The sequence below is a fragment of the Hibiscus syriacus genome, unplaced genomic scaffold (genome assembly GCF_006381635.1).
Source record: "Hibiscus syriacus cultivar Baekdansim isolate YM2019G1 unplaced genomic scaffold, ASM638163v2 tig00110865_pilon, whole genome shotgun sequence".
NCBI classification, from domain to species: Eukaryota; Viridiplantae; Streptophyta; class Magnoliopsida; order Malvales; family Malvaceae; genus Hibiscus; species Hibiscus syriacus.
The window spans coordinates 3,486,318-3,510,881 of NW_024062894.1; the positions used below are offsets into that span (position 1 = coordinate 3,486,318).

At 34.3% G+C, this 24,564-nt stretch overlaps 2 protein-coding genes across 2 annotated transcripts; both read right to left on the reverse strand.

The window, feature by feature from the left end:
- Positions 1–2,571: 2,571 nt before the first annotated feature.
- Positions 2,572–15,952, reverse strand: LOC120143917 (protein transport protein Sec24-like At3g07100). The gene is made up of 4 exons (XM_039158116.1): positions 15,846–15,952; positions 14,031–15,093; positions 13,785–13,923; positions 2,572–2,714 (listed from the first exon to the last, which is right to left on the reverse strand). Exons 2-4 carry the CDS (start codon positions 14,163–14,165, stop codon positions 2,611–2,613), a joined length of 378 nt encoding a protein of 125 aa, XP_039014047.1. The 5' UTR covers positions 14,166–15,093; positions 15,846–15,952; the 3' UTR covers positions 2,572–2,610.
- Positions 14,280–24,066, reverse strand: LOC120143955 (protein transport protein Sec24-like At3g07100). The gene is made up of 4 exons (XM_039158141.1): positions 23,803–24,066; positions 15,846–15,894; positions 14,858–15,093; positions 14,280–14,768 (listed from the first exon to the last, which is right to left on the reverse strand). The coding sequence occupies exons 1-4, from the start codon at positions 24,064–24,066 to the stop codon at positions 14,280–14,282; spliced, it is 1,038 nt and encodes a 345-aa protein (XP_039014072.1).
- Between the last annotated feature and the right edge of the window lie 498 nt (positions 24,067–24,564).

The window sequence follows — 24,564 nt, forward strand, 5'->3', positions numbered from 1 at the left end:
CAAGAACACGCACTTTATGGACCTAGGATCTAATTTCCCTCTGTTGTGGATATGAACAAAGGCTGTACACCCAAACACTCGAGGAGAAAGACTTGAGTTTAAATGTTTAAAATGGGGAAAAAGTTGAAACAAAACCTTAGTAGGAATTTTGAAATCTAAAGTCTTACTTGGCATTCTATTGATGAGGTACGTGGCTGTAAGAAGAGCTTCCCCCAAAGATACTTAGGAGCATTAGCAGCAAACAGAAGAGACCTAGTAACCTCTAGAAGATGTCTATTTTTCCTTTCTGCTACCTCGTTTTGTTGAGGTGTGTTGACACAAGACGTAAGGTAAACAATGCCTTTTTCCTTAAAGAAATACCCAAGAGTTTTATTCAAATACTCACTCCCATTGTCACTCCTCATAATTTTTATTTTTGTGTCAAATTGGGTTTCAACTTTTTGATAAAAACTTTTAAAAAGAGATTCAACCTCAGACTTTTCTCTCATTAAGAATACCCATGTTGTCCTAGAGTAATCTATAAAAGACACAAACCACTTATACCGAGAAATATTTTTGACAGGAGAAGGGCCCCAAATGTCATTATGGATGATGGAAAAATGTGTTGTTGGTTCGAATTTGGCTACAATATATGGTTTTCTGGTGTGTTTGGCTATTTGACAAATTTTACAGAAAATTAAGGATGGATCTTTATTTATAAATAAATTAGGTAACATTTTAGAAAGAGAGTAAAAATTAGGATGACCTAATCTAGAGTGCCATAACATAATTTTATCGGTATTGAGATCAAAAGATAAAATTCCAAGGGTGTACAATCCTTTGCCCAGCCTAGCACTGCCAATCACCCTCTTCGAGTCCTATGCCTAAAAAATGCAACCACCAGTACCGAACACAACATTACAACCAGAATCTTTAATTAATTTGTTGACTGATAGCAGATTGTATGCAAGTCTAGGAACATAGAGGACATTATGACGTATTAGATTTTTGTTTAATATAACATAACCACTCCCTTTGACTGTAAAAAGAGAGCCATCTGCTATTTTGATAGAAACTGGTAAGCTGCTTTCATTATATTCCTCCAAGAGATCAATATTTCCTGTCATATGATCTGATGCACCCGAGTCTATTATCCATTGTACCGAGAAAGCATATGGATTATTTCCATCAATAGCAGTATAAGTCACATTGGTAGGCTTGGCTGTCATACTGCTCAAAATCTGCTGCAGCTCCTCTATCTGTTTCTTGCTAAAACTGCTTGAGGAACCATCTTGAGAGGGAATATGGGCCTCCTTTTGAAACCTGAACCGTGTGGGTTGCCAGTCGGCTAGTTTTCCGTGCAGCTTCCAACATTGGTCTATCATATGGCCTGGTTTCTTACAATGTTCACACCAGAGGCGATTTTGCCTCTACTGCACTGAAAATCTGAAATCTGAAAAAATAGATTGAGATGGACTGGTCTGGGAAGTGATTTCAGATGCTGAGGGATCCCGATTAGCCATGAAAAAAAATAAAGTTGAACAAGAATTGATTTAAAGAGAAGCGGAAATTGAATTGATCGCTCTTCTCTGATACCATGTAGAAATCAGACTATAGAAAGAAAACAGACTGTATAGTAGAAAACAGACTGTAAGAAACAGTCAAGTCTGTTATTTTATTCTTGCATACTTTCAATAGAAACATATTACATATTTATATACAAATTATGTATCTAAACTAGGAAACTCTAAGTTAGGAAATATACTAATCATAGGAGATGTAATCCCTTGAAATAAGGGATTTGAAAAACAAAAAATAATTACAGAATCTCTTGACAACTCATTTCTATAATTCCTACAGAAATCGCTTGCCTTCATATTGTAAAAGTGGATGATGCTATCATAAGTAATGAATCCAATTTGTGTTCTGGGGAAGCCATGCAACTCATCCAAACATGAGCATATAGTTTGAGCAACAACCTAGCAGATATGTTGTAATTCAACACAAACCATTAAATGAATATATAATGTATAGAGAAAAATTGAAGGTATAGATGAGCAAAAAGGTCTATCAAGGTACATGAAATCAACAGAATTTAATCAACCATGATCAGAAAATGCCTAGAACGACCAGGATGAACACTTGAACAATCAACTAAATAAGTTTTACTAAATCCAGCAAACCCTGTAATAAAGAAACGAGGCTAACCCATGTTTCTCTCTATAGATTCCATGGCAAGGCAAAAGATTCTTGCAAACCTCACTTTATAAACTTATTTGAGACCAAGTTGTGGCAAAGCCCGACCAAATATTACTTCCATATCATATAAAATACATGAGATAGACAATAGATAACCCAAGCTAGCATTTTATACAGAATATCTAAACAAATATTGAGCACCAGTAGCTGATCAGAAAAAGAGAAGCCTCTTCTTATTTCACGTTACAATTAGAAAACTTTGCCTCTATAAATCACTATTAGAATAACACAATGTTTTATTACAACACATTATACTAAATCATTAATGCTTTAAAGGAAATGCTTACCTCAATCATACCACTTCTTACTGCAGATATTGAAACATCAATGAGAAAAAAGTATAGTGGCGGCATTGGAGGCCGCACCATGTATTCAGTTGGTGTAACAAATTCCACTGCCTTTTATAAGCTCGGGCCACTGATCCAAATCAATTCTTCTTCCAGTGGCATCCAAATTGGCAAAATACTCACCAGGAACTGAAATAGAAGTTGAATCAAATAAGCATATGCTTTGTAATTCTAACTATTAAAGAGATCGACCCAGGAAAGAAAACAAATTGGATACAACAGAAGAATAAACAAAAATTACATTCCCAATAAAGAACAATTAGTTAACATATTATATGAAACCCCATACCACACCTATCATTAACTCAAAAGTGCAAAATGCATTTTCCTCTTTACCAGTAAATTGAGAAAGTTAAAGAGTAAAGCTAGGAAAGATGCCCATAACAAACAAGCTTGCAAAAGACTGATATATTTTACCGCAAGTCTATACGAGTGAGTAACGACATCATTGCCCTCCAACAATATTTGACATTCCAAAAACAAAAGAAATGCAGATAAAACACAAAAGAATGTACAACATGGAAAATGATGCCATAAACACATGTCACAACTAGAAACACTTGATGGAACTCATTGCACTTTAAAGACACCAGATTTTGTCCTGCCAACCGAGGAGTCTTCATGTAACCAAAAAAGAAGAGTTGGATTAGGACTCAAATACTAGTCTAAAATAGAGTTGGATTAGGACTCAAATACTAGTCTAAAATAGGGTTTTTAGTACTATAAATAAACCTTGTAATTACCACACCAGGGGACACGATTATCATACGGGATTACGCACACACAAAAATACCCAAAGCAAATATACAATAAGCCCCAAAGATTTGCTTGTAATTTTCAACAGAGAAATAAAAGAGGTATTTTTACCTATATTACTTCGATTCTCGCTTGCATGTGGCTTGTTTCACTTCTTCTTTTTCGTTTTTACTTTGAAAGGGCCGATGAACACAAGGGAACCGGGATCTTTTCTCTTAGATCTACGCTTCCCCGAGGCTTATTTTGAAAAACCGATTTGATTTTCGGTTAAAGAATGGGAAGAGCTTTTTAAAAAACTATATTAGTCCCTTTATTTATTATATGGATATTTATTCATTTATTTATTATTCATGTATTATTATGTATATATATATATATTTTAAATTATTTTCATTTTATTTTTTTACTATATTTTATTATTATATATATATATATATATATATATATATATTTCTTTAATATTTTACTTATAAGTCTATTATTATATATATTGTAATTATCTTTATCTAGTTATATATATGTTTTATACTTTTAATAGTTTATTTATATACCTATTATTAATATATATATTCTTAATTATTTTTATTGATTATTTCTTTATTTACGTAATATATCTTATAACTTTATATATATATATATATATATATATATATATATATATATTATTTTTCGTTTTTTTTATTCATTATTATATTAGTTTTTAAAAAAATCTTGTGTCTTTATCATTATTATTATTAAACATTATATTACATACTACTAACTTAAAGGGCCCATTTTTTTGTTTTATTTCTAACTAAAGTCTCTCCCACTTTCCTATTTTTGTCTTATTTCTGACTAAAGCCCCCCACTTTCGGTGAAGTGAGAGGGTAGTTTTTCTATTTTTAAATATTTGTTGTATATATATATATAGCTTATTTATTTTATTAATACTTTGATGTATATATATATATATATATATTTTCCTTTTTCAAATATTACTATATATAATTATTAATTTACTATTTTTTTCCTTATCTTATTTATTTATTTTATTTTTTCCCTTTTATTTTATTCTCTATATCTTATTTGTTTTCTTTACCTTGTTTATCTAACACATTTCTCGATTTTTTAAGGATATTTTCAAATCAATCTAAGGTAAGTAATCAAGATCAAATTTTACCTTTTTATTTAAAATTACAATTTTCTTAATTTAAGACAACTGAAAATTATGTGGTACTGAAAGGGCGGTTCAAGGGTGTTAATTCTTCCTTGACCGTAACCGACTCCCGAACTCGACACGTTTCTGGTACAACGCAGATCAGGTAAAATGGTGTTCGACCCACCTAAATTCGTTTTAAAGTGATCGGTGGCGACTCTAATCCACATTTTCCTAAGTCGAAGTCCAATTCCGGGGCCCAACCGAAAGACGGTTGCGACAGCTTGGCGACTCCGCTGGGGACAAATAAGCGAGTCAGGCTAAGGTAATTCTCAGTTATCTTTTTAATGAAAAGGGTAAGTTTAAATTTTAAGATAACATTTCGATCTTTATTGCTTACTTTTGGCTATATATTTCCGAGTAAATAGTTGACTGACCATTTTCTAATGATTACAGCTTCCAGAACTTTTTTTTTTCATCTAAAGGCTCTATACCCGAGCTCCGAACCCGTTTTAAGTGGGGTGAAAGCGACGCATTCGTGTGAATTTATTCACCGCATATGCCTAGCAAGTAGCCTTCGAGATTCATGTACCTTGTGTCTTCGTGTGAATTTATTCTCCACATAGACATAAGGGAATGTGTCATCTCGAGTTTAACTTAGTCCACACAAACCTATGATGAGTTTAGAACTAAGAGTCTGGCAAGTCCAAGGGGGCACCGGCAAGGAGAACTCGGGTACCATTTTTTAGAACCTAAACCGGAAGACTATGGAGAATTAGAACCTACCCCAAAACCACATTCTGAAACCTAGGATATTTTTTCATATCTTTTTGTTTTTTTTTTCTTTCGTCATTTTTTTTAATTTTTTTATTTTACTAACCTTTTTTACCTTTGTGTTTGTTTTTTAGCATTTGCATCATAACAAGAGGCTATTGATCCTTCAAAAGCGTTTATTACACACAAAATAATCTGAATTAATGGATAAAGGTGTTGTAATACAAGAGATTAAGAACCCTGAGATACGACTATGGTCCGAGAAGACTCGGGAGAAAAAGGGAGACAGTCTTCAAGGAAACTATGTGTCAGAGTTGGTTAACTACGCCTCTATTAGCCTAAAGCAGAACGACGTGCAAGAGCTTCGGGACATCCGGGGTAGTTGGAAGAATGATCAAAAACATAAGTTCAACCAATGGTACGGTGACATTGCATTGTTGCTTCATATTAAGACTGATGAGCCCTTAAACAGAGCCTTGGTTCAGTTCTGGAACCCGGGATACAGTTGCTTTACTTTTAATCAAGAGGACATGGTACCCACAATTGAAAAGTACACTACACTATTGCACTGTGAAAATATCAGACTGGAGCGAGCTTATATTAAACACATCAAGAGTCAGTCTTTCAAGATTGCACTAGCCAAGGTTATCGAGGTTGACGAAAGATGGGTAACAGACCGATCTCGATGTAAAGGCAGTGGGGAAGTAATTACCTGGCTTCATATCAAGCAACTGATGAAGGACCATCCCGATGAGTGGAAGGAAATAGACCTGTTTGCACTGGGTCTGTATGGCCTGATTATATTCTCGAATACTTTGGGGTACATTGAAGCAGCCGTGGTGGAACTGTTTGAGCAACTTTCGAAACGAGTCAACCTAGCACCGACCATCTTAGCTGAGACCTTTCGGTCTCTCAACCATTGCCGAAGAGCTGGTGGAGGTAGATTCATTGGGTGTGTTCAGCTCCTTCAAGTCTGGATTCACAACCACTTCTGGAAGACTAATGGGGTTGCCTACCGCCGATTTAGCACCACGTATTCACCTTTGAGAGAGTTCATCACCATGAAATAGGATGAAGGCGCTTCAAAAGAGAAGTGGATAAAAGTCTTCACTCATATCCAAGATCAGGATATTACCTAGAGATCCCCCTGGTTGTTCCTCAGTGACGTTCTTTTTCGATGTGGGGACTCTGACACTATGACCTTACTTGGACTTTGGGGTGCAGTTGGGTATGCTCTGCTGTTAGCACTTAGACAGTATGGGGAACGTTAGTTTGTCCCAGCAACATGCGGACTAGCCAGATCAGAGTTTGAGTATCACGGTGACAACTATAAGAAGATGATCAAGGAAGCCGTCGATTCATGGAAGAAAGTATTCTGGATGGATGTTGTAGCTGCCAGAAACATGCTTACTCCAGACTATGTGGAGTGGCGAAGATTGATAAAAAATGACAATATCCCGGTGCCAGACTGTAAGGACACCCGAACCCTGGAAGAACATCCCGGGCCCGTCTTTTCTGAACTTGAGATAGCCAAGACAGAGTTTGAAGCTATGAATAACGAGCTGAAACAGAGGGTAAAGGAGCTTGAAGCTGAGCGCTATCAGTGGAAGCTAGATGTCGACTCTTAGAAAGATCGAGCAGACAAACTTGAAAAAGAATAGAAAAAGTCTGTTTTGAGCTCGAAGACTTGAGAAATGGGTATCAAGATAAAGTCAAGGATAACTCCAAGTTGAAAGTGGCTTCTGAATACTGGAAAGACGAAGCTCATAGCCTGAAAAGAAAGTTCGAAGGGCCTGATGAGAGAGCTTGGAAGGAACAGATGAAGACTGCCCAGAGGCGCTTAGCAGACAGTCAGCATCAAAACCAATGCTTGAGAATCCAGATGGCTGATCTAGAGAAACAACATGAGAGAGATGGAAAAACAATAGCTGAGTTAGAAGCTATTGTAGATGGGTTCTAGAAGAAAGTGAGCGAGCTTCAGATAGTGCTCTTCGACGGAGGTTTACAGTGGCGTTTCCATTGGGAGCAAGCACAACAAAGGGTGAAGGCCAGAGACGCAGTCATCCGAGACTTCCTGGATCAAGTACAGAAGGCAGCTCGTCATCTACACGGCCTGGCAAGGGAAGCTGGAATGGTTCGACAAGGCATACAACCAGTGACAGATGAAGACATAAGACTTGTCAATCTACTAGAAGCTGTTCGGGGTCTAGAGGATTTAGTCCGAATGTACCTTTGATCTTTTTTATGTCTCTTACAAGATAAAACATTTTTGTCTAAGTAAAGATTATTTATAATAATGGACACTTTTCTGGATCAATGCCTCGAACATTTCATGCATTTTGCATTTTTGCCTTTTTGCATCATCATCTACATTTTTAAGCATTTTCACAAACATGAAATTAAGTCATGAAGGACTCGATGAAGTGGATTTAACCACATGGAAGCAAGATTGTAACATTAAAGAGTCTGATCAGTTGATGGTAGGACAAAGCCGGCCAGGATGATCTAAGAAAAGAATCCCCATATCCTAAGGACTACGATGTTGAAGCTGTTAGCTGTTACCACATAAGAAGCCCCAAACATTCCTCTGAGAACTATAAGGCGATGAAGCGCAAGATCCAAAACCTGATGGATTCAGGGGCATAAACGGCCGAAGAAGGGGGCATGGCATATACCATTTGCACTTAGAGGATTGTTTTGTTTAAACACGTCTCTAATCTTTCATCGTTTGCTTAATCTTTTAAAGGATTGAATTTATGCTACTTTCTAAGGTAGAGAAATTGAACAAATTCTAATCTTTAGTTCTTCGAATATTAAATGAATTAAGGATTCTTTTAATTCTTCAAGAATTCTTCAAGAATTATAGATTTTTGACATATGACAAGGTTAGACCTTTCTTATCCTGTCTCAAACCCCAAAACAAAATACATTGATTCTTTACCCAAAATTACTCATGGTCATTAACAAAAAGACCAAATTTTGAAATTACCTCCCATTGAAATTCTTGAACATTACATTTATCTTTTTGATACACCCACACCTTTCTTTGAGTCAATAAGATCACACAATTGTCTTTTTAGACTCAAAATTGACATTTTTACACCATTAAAGCCCACAACATCGAGTTGTTCATTTGAACATGAGCATTCTTCTAAGACATAACTTGGGGCATCTCGTAGGGAGCTTGAACATTAAGACATCTGGGGAAAAAAAGAAGAAGAATCCATCCGAAATAATTCTATCATGCATTAATTACATTGTTTTCATGTAAATAGAATTAATCCTGAAAATCTATCCCCCTGGGGATACCTCTTCTGTGAGGACTTCCATGTATGAAATGATGAACGACTTTCTTTCTTTATCCCTTCACAACAGGAGAAAAAATATATCCCTTGTGTCCCCTTTTGAGCCTATAGTATTTTTCTTCTGATTCAACCCTAACTAAAGATCACCCTCCACACTGGGGGGCAAGGTGGAAGAAATCTGCTCACATGAGTGAAGACATCAATCCAAAGGAAATACCAAAAGGTGGGCCAAATACCATGTGCGAAGATCCAATCAAGAACAAAAAAGAAAAGAAGTAAAAAAGAAAAAACAAGAACAAAAAAGAAAAGAAGTAAAAATCAAAAGGAAAAGGGACAAATAGCACATGCAAAGATTCCCTAAAGACAAATGGCACATCAAGCTTCAAACTATGAGATTGATCAAGCACAATCATTCTTGAATCACTGAATCACTTCACTCGAAGATCATAGAGCATCAGGAGAAAGACACATTTTGAGCAAGACAAGATCGAGGGCATCAGAATGAATTGATCCTTGGTTCAATACCCTGAAACACTTATTTGGGTCTATTTATCATTTTCTTTCATAATCATGAGCCCTGGCCTACATTACGTGCCTTAAATGTCCCTTCTAATCATACATGGATTTCTAAACAGAAGAGACTATCTTCATATTTCATCCAGCCCATCAGGATTAATTTGCAAAAAAAACATTGTAATTAATGCATGGTAGAGAAAAATGACAAAGGGGAGTTCAAGACGTAAATCCTGAATAACGTCTTGAAACCAAAGGAGGGTTCGAGTTGAAAACCTGAAAAGGCGGCTCGAATATAAAAATTGTGCAGCTGAGGCAATCGCACAAATTCCTTGATAAGGCATCGCACAATCCGAGTGTGACCATGAAAGTTGGGAGTCAGAGAACACTTCCAGTAGAGGAGCCAGAGAACACTTCCAGTAGAGGAGCATGCAAGCTACCCCATCAAACCATTGAGCATCAAATGAACAAAAATGCCAAAGCTTTGACCAAACATAATGACCTGAGATTATTTTATCCTTTCCTTACTTAACCACTTCCCAAAAATAGCTTTGATCTTGGCACTTTTCAAATAGCTATAATTCATTGAAGGATTAACAATATAATTAATTCTTTGATATCCGATGAACTCTAGTTTTATGATTCGTCTCAATTGTAAAACTGTGAAAGTGACAATATTTTCAAAACTTTGGATCAAACATTTTTCAAAACTCTTTTAATTGATATTTTCATAACTTTGAAAATAAAAGAGAAAGAAAAACATTTCTTTTCAAACAAGAAAGTCTCTCTAGAGTGGATCTTGGTAAATGACAAGTGACTCTTAGACACAAAACTCATGCTCAATATCAATACTGAAGCAAGAAATGAGGAACATTTGGGGCATCTTTAAAGATTCAACATAAAATATTGGGGCAATTTTGGATATTGGGGCATCTTTGGAGATTCAACATCCTAATGCAAATTATTAGACCTTTTTCAGGAGATAAAACATAACCAAGTCATGTTACATGCATCTTATGCATACATTTTAGAGCATCATATTTATCATTTTCCACATACATAATTTTTGCAGCTTTTAGAGTCAAGTTTCGACTTCAAGACGAAGGATACTCGATTGAAAAGCACCTTTAGAGATTGATGTTGGTTGCTTAACTCAGCAGCAAGAAGCTACACTTCAACCAACTCGACAGATTGAAATATTGACATTCATATTCAGATTCGACATTTCCAATATAAATTTTGTCTCGCTTGAGACAGTCTCATTTAATGCAGATGATTATCTCAGTTGAGATTATTTTTTTAAACAGACTTAGTCTCACTTGAGACTGTTTTACTCGAAAGAAGATTTATTTCACTCAAGATTGTTTTTCTTAAAACAAATTTCGTCTCTCTTGAGACAGTTTCTTTTGGAACTACGTTTTGTCTCTCTTGAGACAGTTTCCCTTGAAACAAATTTTGTCTCCCTTGAGACAATTACTCTTGAAACACAAAATCTTCAAATTTATTTCTCTTAAAACAAAATTTTTCCCTTTAGACTGTTTCTCATGAAACAACATATATCTTTGAGATCGTTTCCCTTGAAACAAATTCTATCTCTTTCAAGACAACTTTTCTTGAAGCATCATCTGAACCGTTACACTCAGTTCATGCACATACCTGAGATGGTCGAGAAGCAATGTGCACATCATATTTGAACATTTGAAGAATTCAAGATCAGGGATCATAACTTCAAGATTCCAGAGTCCAGATTCCAGAAAAGCAACCGGAGATCGAGATTTCTCTCCTGAGCCCAAAAATAACATATGTTGCATATGCATTTTAGGCATACCTAAGAGCATTGCATTCATCTCATCACATATATGCATAACTTTTTCAGGTTTTAGCTAGAGTATATTTCAACTTCGCAGCAAAGGATATTGAGCTCAAAGCTGCACAATCAACTCGAGAGTAGATTTCAACTTCGCGGCGGAGGATATCTAGCTCGAAGCCAAACTTCACAATACTTGGATTTCAACTTCACGACGAAGGATATTCAAGTCAAGGCTCAACTGCACGACGAAGGGGTCATCCACGATTCAACTCCACGACGGAGAATATCGTTCCCACACATCCACAATTTCAACTCCACAACAGAGGATATCGCGCCACCCGAGACAACACAAGTTCAACTTCACAACGAAGGGACGACTGGTTGTCAACAAACAACTTCTCAATTTCAGAGCCAATTTCAACTTCACAGCGAAGGATATTGGACTCAAGACAACACAAGTTCAACTTCACAACGAAGGGACGGCTGGTTGTCAACAAACAATTTCCCAATTTCAGAGCCAATTTCAACTTCACAGCGAAGGGCATTGGACTCGAGACAGCACAAGTTCAACTTCACAACGGAGGGACGACTGGTTGTCAACAAACAATTTCCCAATTTCAGAACCAATTTCAACTTCACAACGAAGGATATTGGACTCGAGACAACACAAGTTCAACTTCACAACGAAGGGACGGCTGGTTGTCAACAAACAATTTCCCAGTTCCATAACCAATTTCAACTTCACGGCGGAGGATATTGGACTCGGAACAATACAACCTACTTGGATTTCAACTTCACGACAAAGGATATCCAATTCTCATGCTCAACTTCACGACGAAGGGGCCATATACATATACAACTTCACAACGAAGGGTATCATACCCCAACGGATTGACTCAACTTCACGATGAAGGGGTCATCTGTAACATCACAACACCAAAGTCTTCAGGTCAAGTTCCACCTTCACGACGAAGTATCTTGAGCCAAAAGACGATTCAGAGGCTACTTGTCAAAAGCTTTGAGCTCGTTTTCAACTTCACGACGAAGGATTTCGTGCTTTGAATTTTCCAATTTTGACTCAACCTCACAATGATTTCAACTCTACGACAGAGGATATTCGATATGGACAAAATTTGTGTCTTGTAATCTTTGCTCCATTTTTGTTACACGATAATGAGCAAAGAGGGGCAGCTGAAGACACCAGATTTTGTCCTGCCAACCGAGGAGTTTTCATGTAACCAAAAAAAAGAGTTGGATTAGGACTCAAATACTAGTCTAAAATAGAGTTGGAATTGGACTCAAATACTAGTCTAAAATAGGGTTTTTTAGTACTATAAATAAGCCTTGTAATTACCACACCAGGGGACACGATTATCATATGGGATTACGCACACAAACAAATACCCAAAGCAAATATGCAATAAGCCCAAAAGATTTGCTTGTAATTTTCAACAGAGAAATAAAAGAGATATTTTTACCTATATTGCTTCAATTCTCGCTTGCATGTGACTTGTTTCACTTCTTCTTTTCCGTTTTTACTTTGAAAGGGCCGATGAACACAAGGGAACCGAGATCTTTTCTCTTAGATCTACGCTTCCCCGAGGCTTATTTTGAAAAACCGGTTTCATTTTCGGTTAAAGGAGGGGAAGAGCTTTTTAAAAAACTATATTAGTTCCTTTATTTATTATATGGATATTTTATTCATTTATTTTTATTATTCATGTTATTATTATACGTATATATATATATATTTTAAATTATTTCATTTGATTTTTTACTATATTTTTATTATATATATATATATTCTTTAATATTTTACTTATAAGTATATTATTACTATATATTGTAATTATCTTTATCTAGTTATATATATTTTTTATACTTTTAATAGTTTATTTATATACCTATTATTAATATATATATATATATATATATATATTCTTAATTATTTTTATTTGATTATTTCTTTATTTACGTAATATATCTTATAACTTTATATATATATATATATATATATATATATTTATTTATTATTTTCATTTTTATTCATTATTATATTATTTTTAAAATATATATATATATATATATATATATATTATTATTTTCATTTTTTATTCATTATTATATTATTTTTAAAAAAAATCTTGTGTCTTTATCATTATTATTATTAAACATTATATTATATACTACTAACTTAAAGGGCCCATTTTTTTATTTTATTTTTAACTAAAGTCTCCCACTTTCCTCTTTTTGTCTTATTTCTGACTAAAGCCCCCCACTTTCGGTGAAGTGAGAGGGTAACTTTTGTATTTTTAAATATTTGTTGTATATATATATAGCTTATTTATTTTTTTAATACTTTGATGTATATATATATATATATATATTTTCCCTTTTTCAAATATTACTATATATAATTATTACTTTACTATTTTTTTCTTTATCTTATTTATTTATTTTATTTATTTTATTTTTTTCTTTTATTATATTCTCTTTATCTTATTTCTTTTATTTACCTTGTTTATCTAACACATTTATCGATTTTTTAAAGATATTTTCAAATTAATCTAAGGTAAGTAATCAAGATCAAATTTTACCTTTTTATTTAAAATTACAATTTTCTTAATTTAAGATAACTGAAAATTATGTGGTACCGAAAGGGCGGTTCAAAGGTGCTAATCCTTCCTTGACCGTAACCGACTCCCGAACTCAACACGTTTCTGGTACAACGCAGATAAGGTAAAGTGGTGTCCGACCCACCTAAATTCGTTTTAAAGTGGTCGGTGGCGACTCCAATCCACATTTTCCTAAGTCAAAGCCCAATTCCGGGGCCCAACCGAAAGACGGTTGGGACACACTTTCAATCATTCAATTATATCTTTTCTTACGATGTCAATTGAGTTTACCATCATTCAGTAAAGAACAAATGTTGCACCGCCACTTTCTTCCAGCATCTGTAAATGTGACATAGGGATTCACATAAGTGCGGCATCTTTTACAATGAATAATACCGGTTGAAACGAAATTAATTACTGGTACTTCCTCCTGAACATAAAACAACAATAATTAACAGGAAAAAGCCATAAGTCTTCAAGAAAATACAGTTACTAAACACCTAGAAGTAAATCATTATTGATTCTTGGTATACTTACCCCTTCAGGAGCCTTTGCAAAAGGACAAACAACTGCTCCAAGAGGCAAATGCCATCTTGAAACTAAAGACTGGGAATTTGGTATAGCAGTTGTAGTAAGCAGTAGGTATCTTGGATCACAATTCATGGGATACATATCAAGAAAAGAACTTGGCACCACATCACCATCCAACGGCCTAGGAAGTGATCTATTATCAAGTCCTGGATCATTTGTTCCAGGAATAGATGCAACAGTGAGTGAACTAAAATCTTATGTCAATCTTTGGACGCCGCCAGTAGGAGGTGCAGAGCCTGGATGTTGCATTTGGTCCCTTGATTGGTAGCCCAAGTTAGCTGCTACTGGTGGAGGAAGACCATGACTTCCTTGCTGACTAGGAAAGGGAGAAGGCGATGCAGGTAGAGGCATAAAACTTCCCTGTTGGGCAGGAAAAGGTGACGGTGCTTGTGAAACTACACGCTGATTGCTTAGATATCCAGGAAAAGGTGGCTGGAAATTAGGTCTAGGCCCTGATAACGATGAATCAGTTGGAGGTTGAGGAACATTCAAACTGGATGGAGGAAATTTTGTATTTTGTGGCAGAGATCCCATTGGCACAGGCAGTACTTGTGTCTGTGGTCGAAAAGAAGGTGGTGGCACTGATACTTGACTTGCAGGAGGTTGAAATGGTGGCTTTCCTACAGGTGGTGCACGATTAGGGGGTGCTTGTGTAGTTGAAGGAAACGGTGGTGTTGGAAATCGCTGATAAGGCGCCCCAGAAGGTGGGATAGACGTTATGGGTGGAGAAGGGACTGATGGATCACTAAAACGAGATGGCGGCTAGGTCCGACTGCTGAGAAAGGCGACATAGTCGGGGGTGCACCAGGTGGCACAGGTCTAAAATTGTTGCTTTCTGATCCTGTTGCAGGACCAGATGGTGAAAAAGGTCCCACAGTTGGAGGAGCGGAAGCAAAAGGGGTAAAGGAAGGTCTCATGGGAAAATTTGGACGACCAGGGTTTTCAGTTCCCATTCTTATCAGTAATACGACTACGTTTTTTTTATTAATAGGCACTCTCACAACTCTGCCTGCCAGGAGAAGTAATACACAATAGTGAGCATTCACAAAAGAAAATAATGAAAGACCGGTAAATTTCAGCTGAATAACCCAGAAAAGGGATAATTTTTTCCAGACATCACCAATGATTCTTATCAAGAATCAAGCAGCACCAATACGCACTTAGAAAACCCAAATATTTCCAACTCACTTTGTTCTTAAACATTCTCATACTCATTAATTCCATGCATACAACAAAAAAGCGGGAGAAACAGTACAACGGCCTCCATAAGTGTACATCAAAATTTAACTAAGAATACCGCTGATTAAACCTGCACTTCTTTTGGCCACACACAATCCCCAAAAAAGATTAAAAAATCAACCAAATCCTTGAGTCTAAAGCAAAAGTGTTATAGAAAGCATAATCCGAGTTCATAAATTAACTTCCAAATAGAAGATACCTAAAATATGATTATTTAAAGATCACATATAACATAATTGAACTCGAAAAGTGTTTGGTTTCTTTATTTTATAAAAATTTTATTCAGTTTGATAAAAATTCAATTCAGTTGCAACTAATTCCCACAAAATCTATTTCCTTTAATTCAATATGCTAATCTAAACTCAAACCAAAAACAGTTGAGATTCAATTTACAATCATCCCTAACTGAATTTCAATCAACTAATCCAAAAAAATAATTTCCTTTACACAAACTTAGCTTCAGCTTTGACTAAAAAATATTCTTTCCCAAAACAATAAAAAGCTACATAAAATAAGACTAACCGGCGTCGCTTTGAGAGGCGCACACCTTCAGCGGAAGGCCATCGAAGACCTACAAGATGATTTTCAAGAAACTGCGGATGAAATTAAAACCGATGGGGTCGTAAAGGTATTTGTGGAAGGCGAGATCTAAAGAGAGGAGAAGTTGCTCTAGAAATTGCAGATCGGGGAGCGAAAGGAAGTTAATAATAAAAAGACAGTAATTTTACGTCGTTTTTATATGTTTTTCTTGTTTCACTGGGTATCTTAGGGCAAACTATACAGATAGTCACTTATATTTGTAGTATATTTTAATTAGGTCATTGATTTTACATAAGTAGCATTCTGGTCACTAAGTTTTTAGGCTTATAACATTTTGATTATGGGTTTTTAACTCATGTTACCCTATTAACAAAATCCTGACTCGACATCCTAAAAAATTAAATAAAATCTCATATGCTCTTGGTTGTTGCTCTGTGTTTGATGTTGAACTCTGAGACATGAGACATATTTGAAAGTTTAAACGTTACTTGGGAGCTGGGTTTAACATAGGTTGTGAATGAAACTGATAATAAGGAGGTTTTCAATCTTCTTTGCTAAGGCGATGCTAAGGAAAGAATTTCCCACATGGTTCCACACTTGATAGAGGCTTTTCACGTCAATGGTCTCTGAAGCTTACTTATGTTCCACGGGAAGGCAATCGTGTTTCTGATGTTGTGATTAAGCTGTCTTGGTCCTCATCGTTTGGTCTACACAACTTTGATCTCCCGCCTCCTAAAGTTCGTCCTCTACTAGGTGAAGTGTCGGGTTCTAATATTAAAATCTAGCTGATTTATTATTCCTTTGTATTAAAAAAAGAAATATTGATCGTTCATTACTTTTGCTAAATATCATTTATTGATTCATTTAATTTTTTTCTTATGTCTTTTCTTATGTCTCGCCAATTGATTATTGAAGTTGAATATTTTTTTTTACTTTTATTTGTTTATCATTATTTTAAGTTTTTATTCTAGATCATCTTCAATCTAGCGAATATCACTCTTAAGTCCGTCAATTCATACTTAATGCATCAATCACGACCTTAATTAATACAACCATAATCTTTAAGCAACTTAATTCATCTATTTTATCTTAAATTTAGCTCTTTCTATGTGAGCAAATATTTGAAAATCTTGTGAGCAGTGTAGATGTAACACTTCTCTCCATATAGGTAGTGTCTGTAAATCTTCAACGTGAATTCTATTATTGTCAACTCTAAATCACGAGTAGTACAATTTTACTCATATGACTTAAAATTGATTTGAAGCATAAGTCAATATATTGCCCTCTCATATGAGCACACACCTGAGTCCAATAAAAGATGTGTCGCTAAAGACAACATAATCCTTCTTAGAATCTAACTGAATCCAAAATAGAGCCGCTATTATCAAGGTTTTAAGTTATTCAAAATTATGTTGGTGTTTCTCCTTTCACTTAAAATGAACTCAATTTTGTAATAATTTAGCCTATGGGTGTAACACCCCAACCCGTATTCGACCCGAATACGGGTCCGAGATGTCACATTACTCTTTCAAATCATGTACTTATTTAAAATAGAGGAAAAAATTTAGACATACTACATAATTTACATATATTAACTCAAAAATTTAACAAACTGGTCAGAGTTTATACAATTTACTCTTTTAAATACATGCCAACACTACATAATACAAAAGGGAAACCTACTGTAAATATTTCTGATCTGATATTTGCTGAAGTTTTGCTATCTCCACCGCCTATCTTCTCTTTAGAACTTCTCAGATCCTACTTGTGAAACACTCACACGCTAAGTCACGGACTTAGTGAGACATATAAACAATTAATAGCATTATAACTACTTAATAAATACATGTACATATCATGTAACACAATGCTTGTATACACACATAGATCATCATTAACATGCTTATCATTACTTATATTATTATCACAAATTCCTTTTTATCATATGAGCATGTACTTAACATTTATATACACATTATAGAACACATATATCATTTCATAAAAGAGCACACATAGTATTATACCAATTGATTTATTTATTCTCTTTAAAGCCCATGTATACTTCTGAGAACTTAAGGTACGTGAGTACATAGAAGTTATGCACATATGCTGTCACCACAGCTCGTATAATTCCCACTAGGGGCACATAGGATTTGTCCCGAATGACCACTCCTTAAGGACCACATACATATTCCAATGGATCAAATAAGTGTACCGAAATACCGCATATATGTTCCAAAGGATTACATATATGTCCCGAAGGACCACGTAGAACCCTCGACTCTTGGCATGCCAACTATACCCCTAGCTCTCATAACACATAACATGGGCGTTATTATTTATATTTATCACACATTCACATATTCATATCACATAGGCATATAACTCATGGCTTCTTATCACATATCAAGCAATACTCTCATAAAGTCTCATGTCTTCTTATCATATATCTCATATCACATTTTCGTGTATTCATATAACATATAAAAACATAGCTTACTTTTATATCTCTCTTGTTATATGTCTTATCTCTTATGATCATATAGTCATATAATTTATTATCACATGATTCATAATTACCTAATTTATCACACATACATGCATTCACCTAGATCACATATAAAGATGCACTTAAACTCTTGACATATACATGTACTTATATACACATGAACATCATAACACTACATGCTTGTATCCTTGTACTCATATAATCTAATATCATAATTAGAGTTATCACAAGTCTTAATTCCCTAACATAACTTACACTGAATATCATGTACTCACCTTTGGTTCACTTGTCAATACCAATCTCTTGTTCTCCCTCGAATCTTACTCTGACGGCCTATCCGAACTTTGTTTTCAATCGATATCTACACGAATATAATCCAATGAATATTGGGATTTGAATTACATGACAAGATTCATATCAAAGCAAACTAAATAAAACACTAATTTCCACTTTCCAACTTAAGTAGTATCGGTACTACCAGCACAGTACCGATATTTATATGATAGGTTACCGATACTTATCTCCGGTATCGATACCAATATTAGATTCGATGTTGCCTGGTATCGATACCCTTATCGTGGTATCGATACTACTACACTATGGTATCAATACCTCCCCACTGGTATCGATACCCCTAGTATCGATACTATCACTTAAATACCGATACCTCATGAAGATTTATTACTCTTTTCCTTATGGTATCAATACTGTTCATGCAATATCGATACCCTACATAAAATTTTCCCATTATTTTCCTTGTAGTATCGGTACTCACTTAACCAGTACCGATACTACTAACCCATAATCTATTTCTTAAACCCAAAAATTCCAACACTTTACCATAAACTCTACTTATTTGGCTCTCTTCATGCTTTTAAACTCAACTATACATACTGAAACCATCATATATCACAATAACACCTCATCATCATTAATAACTCACTTTAACTCTTGAATTTAAGAATTTTTACTAAACTTTCCATGTGTTCTAATTTCATTTCTAATGCTTTAAACTTCTTAATCCTTCTAATGACAAGTCAAATTTATCAATAGAACTTCAAAAACCCCTTCATACCAACAATTCATTTCTACACCCTTATTACAGTTCCCTTTTTAATTCTATTATCTTGATGTTTTAATCTTATATAAGCTTTCCTTAAGCTTATATATCATCCAAAGAATAAAACCCAACTTAAAAACCCAAGAATTAAACAACTAAAATTAAACTCATCTTTGAGTTGAAGCTAACCTAAAGAAGAAAGCAAGAAGAAAAGAGCTTCCAGATAACTCTCCCCAAAATCCCTTATGTTTATCTCTTAATAATGGGAAATATACTTTAAGAGAAAAATACCATAATACCCTTTCATTCTTTCCATAATTACCATTTAATCCAATACTAAGATATCATATTTAAGTCCTTTAACTTTTCAATTTTTCCACAATTGGTCAATAAATTTCAAAAACTTTCATTTTAGTTACTAACTCGGTTTTTGGAATGTTACAATGGGCCTGCAATCGTTAAAAATCCTTGAGCAAAGAGAAATTAATTTTATATTGGAAAAGAGATGTTTTTGGTTGTATATGGGTAAATAGGGGTGTTCAAATTTGTGTACTCGTATTTTTTGGTACCCAAAATATCGAGTATCTGGGATATTAAGTACTAAAATATCAGTCTGTATTCCGGTCTGTTAAGTCTAGGTACCTATAAATCGAGTACTCATAAAACCTGAGTATCCATATTTTTTGGTCACAGGTACTCGGTTTATATATACATAAAAAATCTAATATTTTTTTGAATTCTATTATTTTTAAGAAAAGTTACATAAAAAATCTACAATTGAAAGTTTATAATATATAAATAACTCATAAAATTTAAAAATTTAATTACACAATTAAAAAAATAAAACTTATTAAATATAAAACTAAATAAATATACTTATATTTAAAATATTTTCAAGTTAAAAAATTAGATTGTTAAGGTGAAATAATTTAAAAATTAATAATTTAGAATGTTGGGGAAAAATAATTTAAGAAATTTGGAATGTTAAGATGAAATAATTTTAGAATTAGGAATATAAAATATAATATTAAATAAATAAATAAATATAAGAAATCGGGTATCGGGTTGATGGGTACCCAATTAAACATTATTTTATGACTTGGGCTCGACTCGAAAACCCACCAAAAAAAATGTAGGATACTTGACCCAAAAATCCAAGTATTTTTACTATAAATACCTGATAATTTTAGACCGGGTCGAAAGAAATGGGTCAAATCATTCGTATCGGATATTTTTTAACACACATATGAGCTACGTAATAAACTCTGAACTCCTCACTAATAACTCATCACATTTAGCTTTTTTGCTTGTATATACTATAGAGTGTTTAAGCATGTTTTTAGTGACTTAAGATCTTGTAGATCATTATGTAAGATATGATAAAATGGTGTATAATGGCCCTTGTTGACTATGAGAAGCTTTATGTAACACCCCTAACCCGTACCCGACCCATATACGAATCCGAGGTGTCATATTGACTTTTCAAAACACATGTAATTAACAATTAGAAACAAATTAAAATTTTTAATTACAATACAAAGTATAAACCTTAAAATAAATAAGAAAATGATTTCGCATTAATATTTACATAAAACTTTGATATTATATAGAAATACAAAATATATGAGTTTGCAAAATAGATCAGAGCATTTCCAAATTAAACGCTTGATACATTCCAACAGTTACAATATTACAAAACACCTACATTTAATTTATTCTGATCTAATCTTCAAAGGTGTATACTATCCACGCTAACTTCACTCTTATGCTTTCTTTAAACCTACGTGTGAGAAAAATCACAAGCTAAGTCAATGAATTAGTGAGGCAATACAATAGTGCTAACTTAGTAAACAAAATCTTTTTTGTTTTATTCAAAATGTTTTACAAAGTACTCTCATTATTTTTCATATCAAAAGTATACTTATGAATAGTTTCACTTTGTATATCTTTGTTCCAAATGCCCAAGGTATACTACTGAGAATGCTTGGTATTTGAGTAGATTGAGGTTGTGCACTAATGCTATCACCACAGCTCGTAATTTGTACCGAAGTGCCATATAATTGTGCCGAAGGACCACATAGGTTTGCATTAAAGTGACATATAAGTTTGCACCGAAGTGCCACATATTTCTCCCGAAGGACCACATAATTATCCCGAAGGACCACATAAAACCCTCGACTCTTGGCATGTCAACTATACCTCTAATCCTCATACATATACTTTGGGCTATTAATCACATAATTATGTTCAGTCATTATTCGAAGTGTTTCTTATTCACATAGTATCTCTCTCATAGAGTCTTTTCACATTCACTTTTTCAAAGTTCATATTTCCATAATCCTGTAATCATAAAACTTAGCTCGTATAATATGAATTGAATAAAACATTGCAATATAACAATAAATAAATTATAAAGTTTTCGATCGAAAACACTGAGGTTGGCTTATCGTAAGCCTTCCACCATTCTTTTAAAAAATCGAGAAGTTGCACTCACCTTTGCCTCACTGAATCCTTAATCCTTTCGAATTGGTACAAAATATGTCAAGCTGACCAAAAGTCAATTACGTTAAATCACTAAACAAAACAAATCGAAATCAATATCGTTCTTTAAATCACTTAAATCCAATCAGAATAACTTGTGATCCAAGAAAATCTAAATTTCAATTTCATGCCTAGAAGTATCGATACCATCTATACAGTACTGATACTACCCTTCATGGGAATCAATACCTCCTCAAGGTACTGATACCGATTTGGCATTCTGAAATCGTATCTCAAAAATGGTATCGATACCATCCCCTGGTATCGATACTACCCTCACAATATCGATCCCATCCTTAACTGGTATCGATACCGCCCTCACAGTATCGATGCCCTCCTTAACTAGTATCGATAATACCTTTAAGAATTGCACGCATTATCCCCTGAAGTATCGGTACTGTTCTAACGGTACCGATACTGAAAGCCCATAATTGCCATTTTTACTTCGAAAATCACCCAAAAATCCTCTCAAATCTCTTATATCATCCTTCGCTAAGCCTTTAAACTAAACTTCTTTCATTCAAACCAACTTGTCATCAATTACTACTCTTAAACATACCAAATTTCACACAAAAACCTTATCCCTAAATTATACCATATTTTCAACCAAGTTGTTAATCGTTTCTAATACTCCTAACCCTTTAATTAGCTCATTTACAAGTCAAATATCTCATTAAAACTTCAAAAACTACTTCATATCAAAATTTCGTCTCAAACCCCATTTTACAAAATCCTTTCAAATTCACTTATCTCGTTGTTTTAATCCTATACAAGCTTTCCTTAAGCTTATGTAACACCCCAACTTCCATTATCAAACCAAAAATTAAAGTAAAACCACAAAATTTAGATTTTATCTTTATTGGTGGAGCTCACGTAGAAGAAGAAGAGAGCAAGGAATGAGTTTTCATATAACTCCCAAAACCTACATGTCAATCCACTAATATGAAAAGACCATATTGCCCTCTCCAATAAATCAAATTTTCCATCAAACCCTACACATAAATTCCACTATAAATCCTTGAATTTATCAAATTTTCTAATTCAACCACTGAGTTAAAAATTCTTACATTTTAACCACTAATCCGATAATTGGGATGTTACAAATCTCCCCTTAAGAAAATTCGTCCTCGAATTTTCATTGCACAAAAAGGTGGGGATATTGCTTCCTCATATCTTCTTCACACTCCCACGTAGCTTCTTCTACTTTATGATTTCTCCAAAGAACTTTAACTAGTGGAATCGTCTTATTCCACAACTGCTTGTTTTCAAAAGCTAAAATTTGCACCGATTCTTCCTCATATGTCAAGTTAGATTGAACTACTATTTCATCTGGAGTCATGATGTGTGTAGGATCTAATCGATATCGTCTAAGCATAGACACATGGAAGACATTGTGGATCTTTTCCATCTCTGTTGGCAACGCTAACTGATATGCCACAGGTCCAACTTTCTTCAAAACTTCTTAAAGTCCAATGAACCTAGCACTCAGTTTTCCTTTACAGCCAAAGCGAAGCACTTTCTTCCAAGGTGATACTTTCAAAAACACCTTATTACCTTCTTGAAATTCAATTTTTTTTCTTTTCAAATTGGCGTATAACTTTTGTTTGTCTGAGGCCACCTTCAAATTATGTTGAATCATTTGAACCTTTTTCTTCTACTTCTTTAATCAAGTATGGACCATGCACTTTCTGATCCCTTAACTCATACCAATTGAGTGTTGTTATGCAATTCCTTCCATATAATTCTTTATACGATATATCTCTTTTTAACTCGTTATCATAAGGAACACACACTCTATTTTTTAAATATAAACACCCATTCGACTTAACCTCGAAGTCCTTGAGTCCACCTTTCTCTCCTTGTTTGAACCAAGTTAAACACTTATCATCTTTCTTTTGTAATTCCTTAATCCGTTCTAACAATAATGCCTTCAACATTAACTCATCCATCAATGTACCATTTTTCTTGAGCACAATTCGAGCGTCTAAACTAGGCAAAGCGGTAAAAGTCTTCCGACTAAGAGCATCTGCTACTACGTTGGCTTTCTCGGGATAATAATCGATGATGCAATCATAATCTTTCAGCAACTCCATCCATATTTTTTTCCTCAATTTTAACTCCTTATGTGTCAACAAATACTTCAAACTTTTATGATCGGTGAAGATGTAACAACGTTCACCATATAAATAATGTAGCCAAATTTTCAATGCAAAGACCACAGCTGCCAACTCCAAATCATGCATCGGATAATTCTTTTCATGAGGCTTAAGCTATCTTGAAGCATAATCAACTACCTTCCCATCTTGCATTAAGACACTACCTTCTCATATTGCATTAAGACACATCCCAAACCATTATGGGAAGCATCACTGAAAATAGTAAAATCCTTGTTTGATTCTGGTTGCACTAACACCAGAGCTTCCGTCAGAACTTTCTTCAATGCTTCAAAGCTCTTCTAATAATCAAGAGTCTATTCAAAATGCACATCTTTTCTCAACAATTTGGTTAAAGGAAAAGATATCATAGAAAAGTTTTTGTCAAACCTTCAATAATAACCTGCGAAACCCAAGAAACTTCAAACTTCTAACACA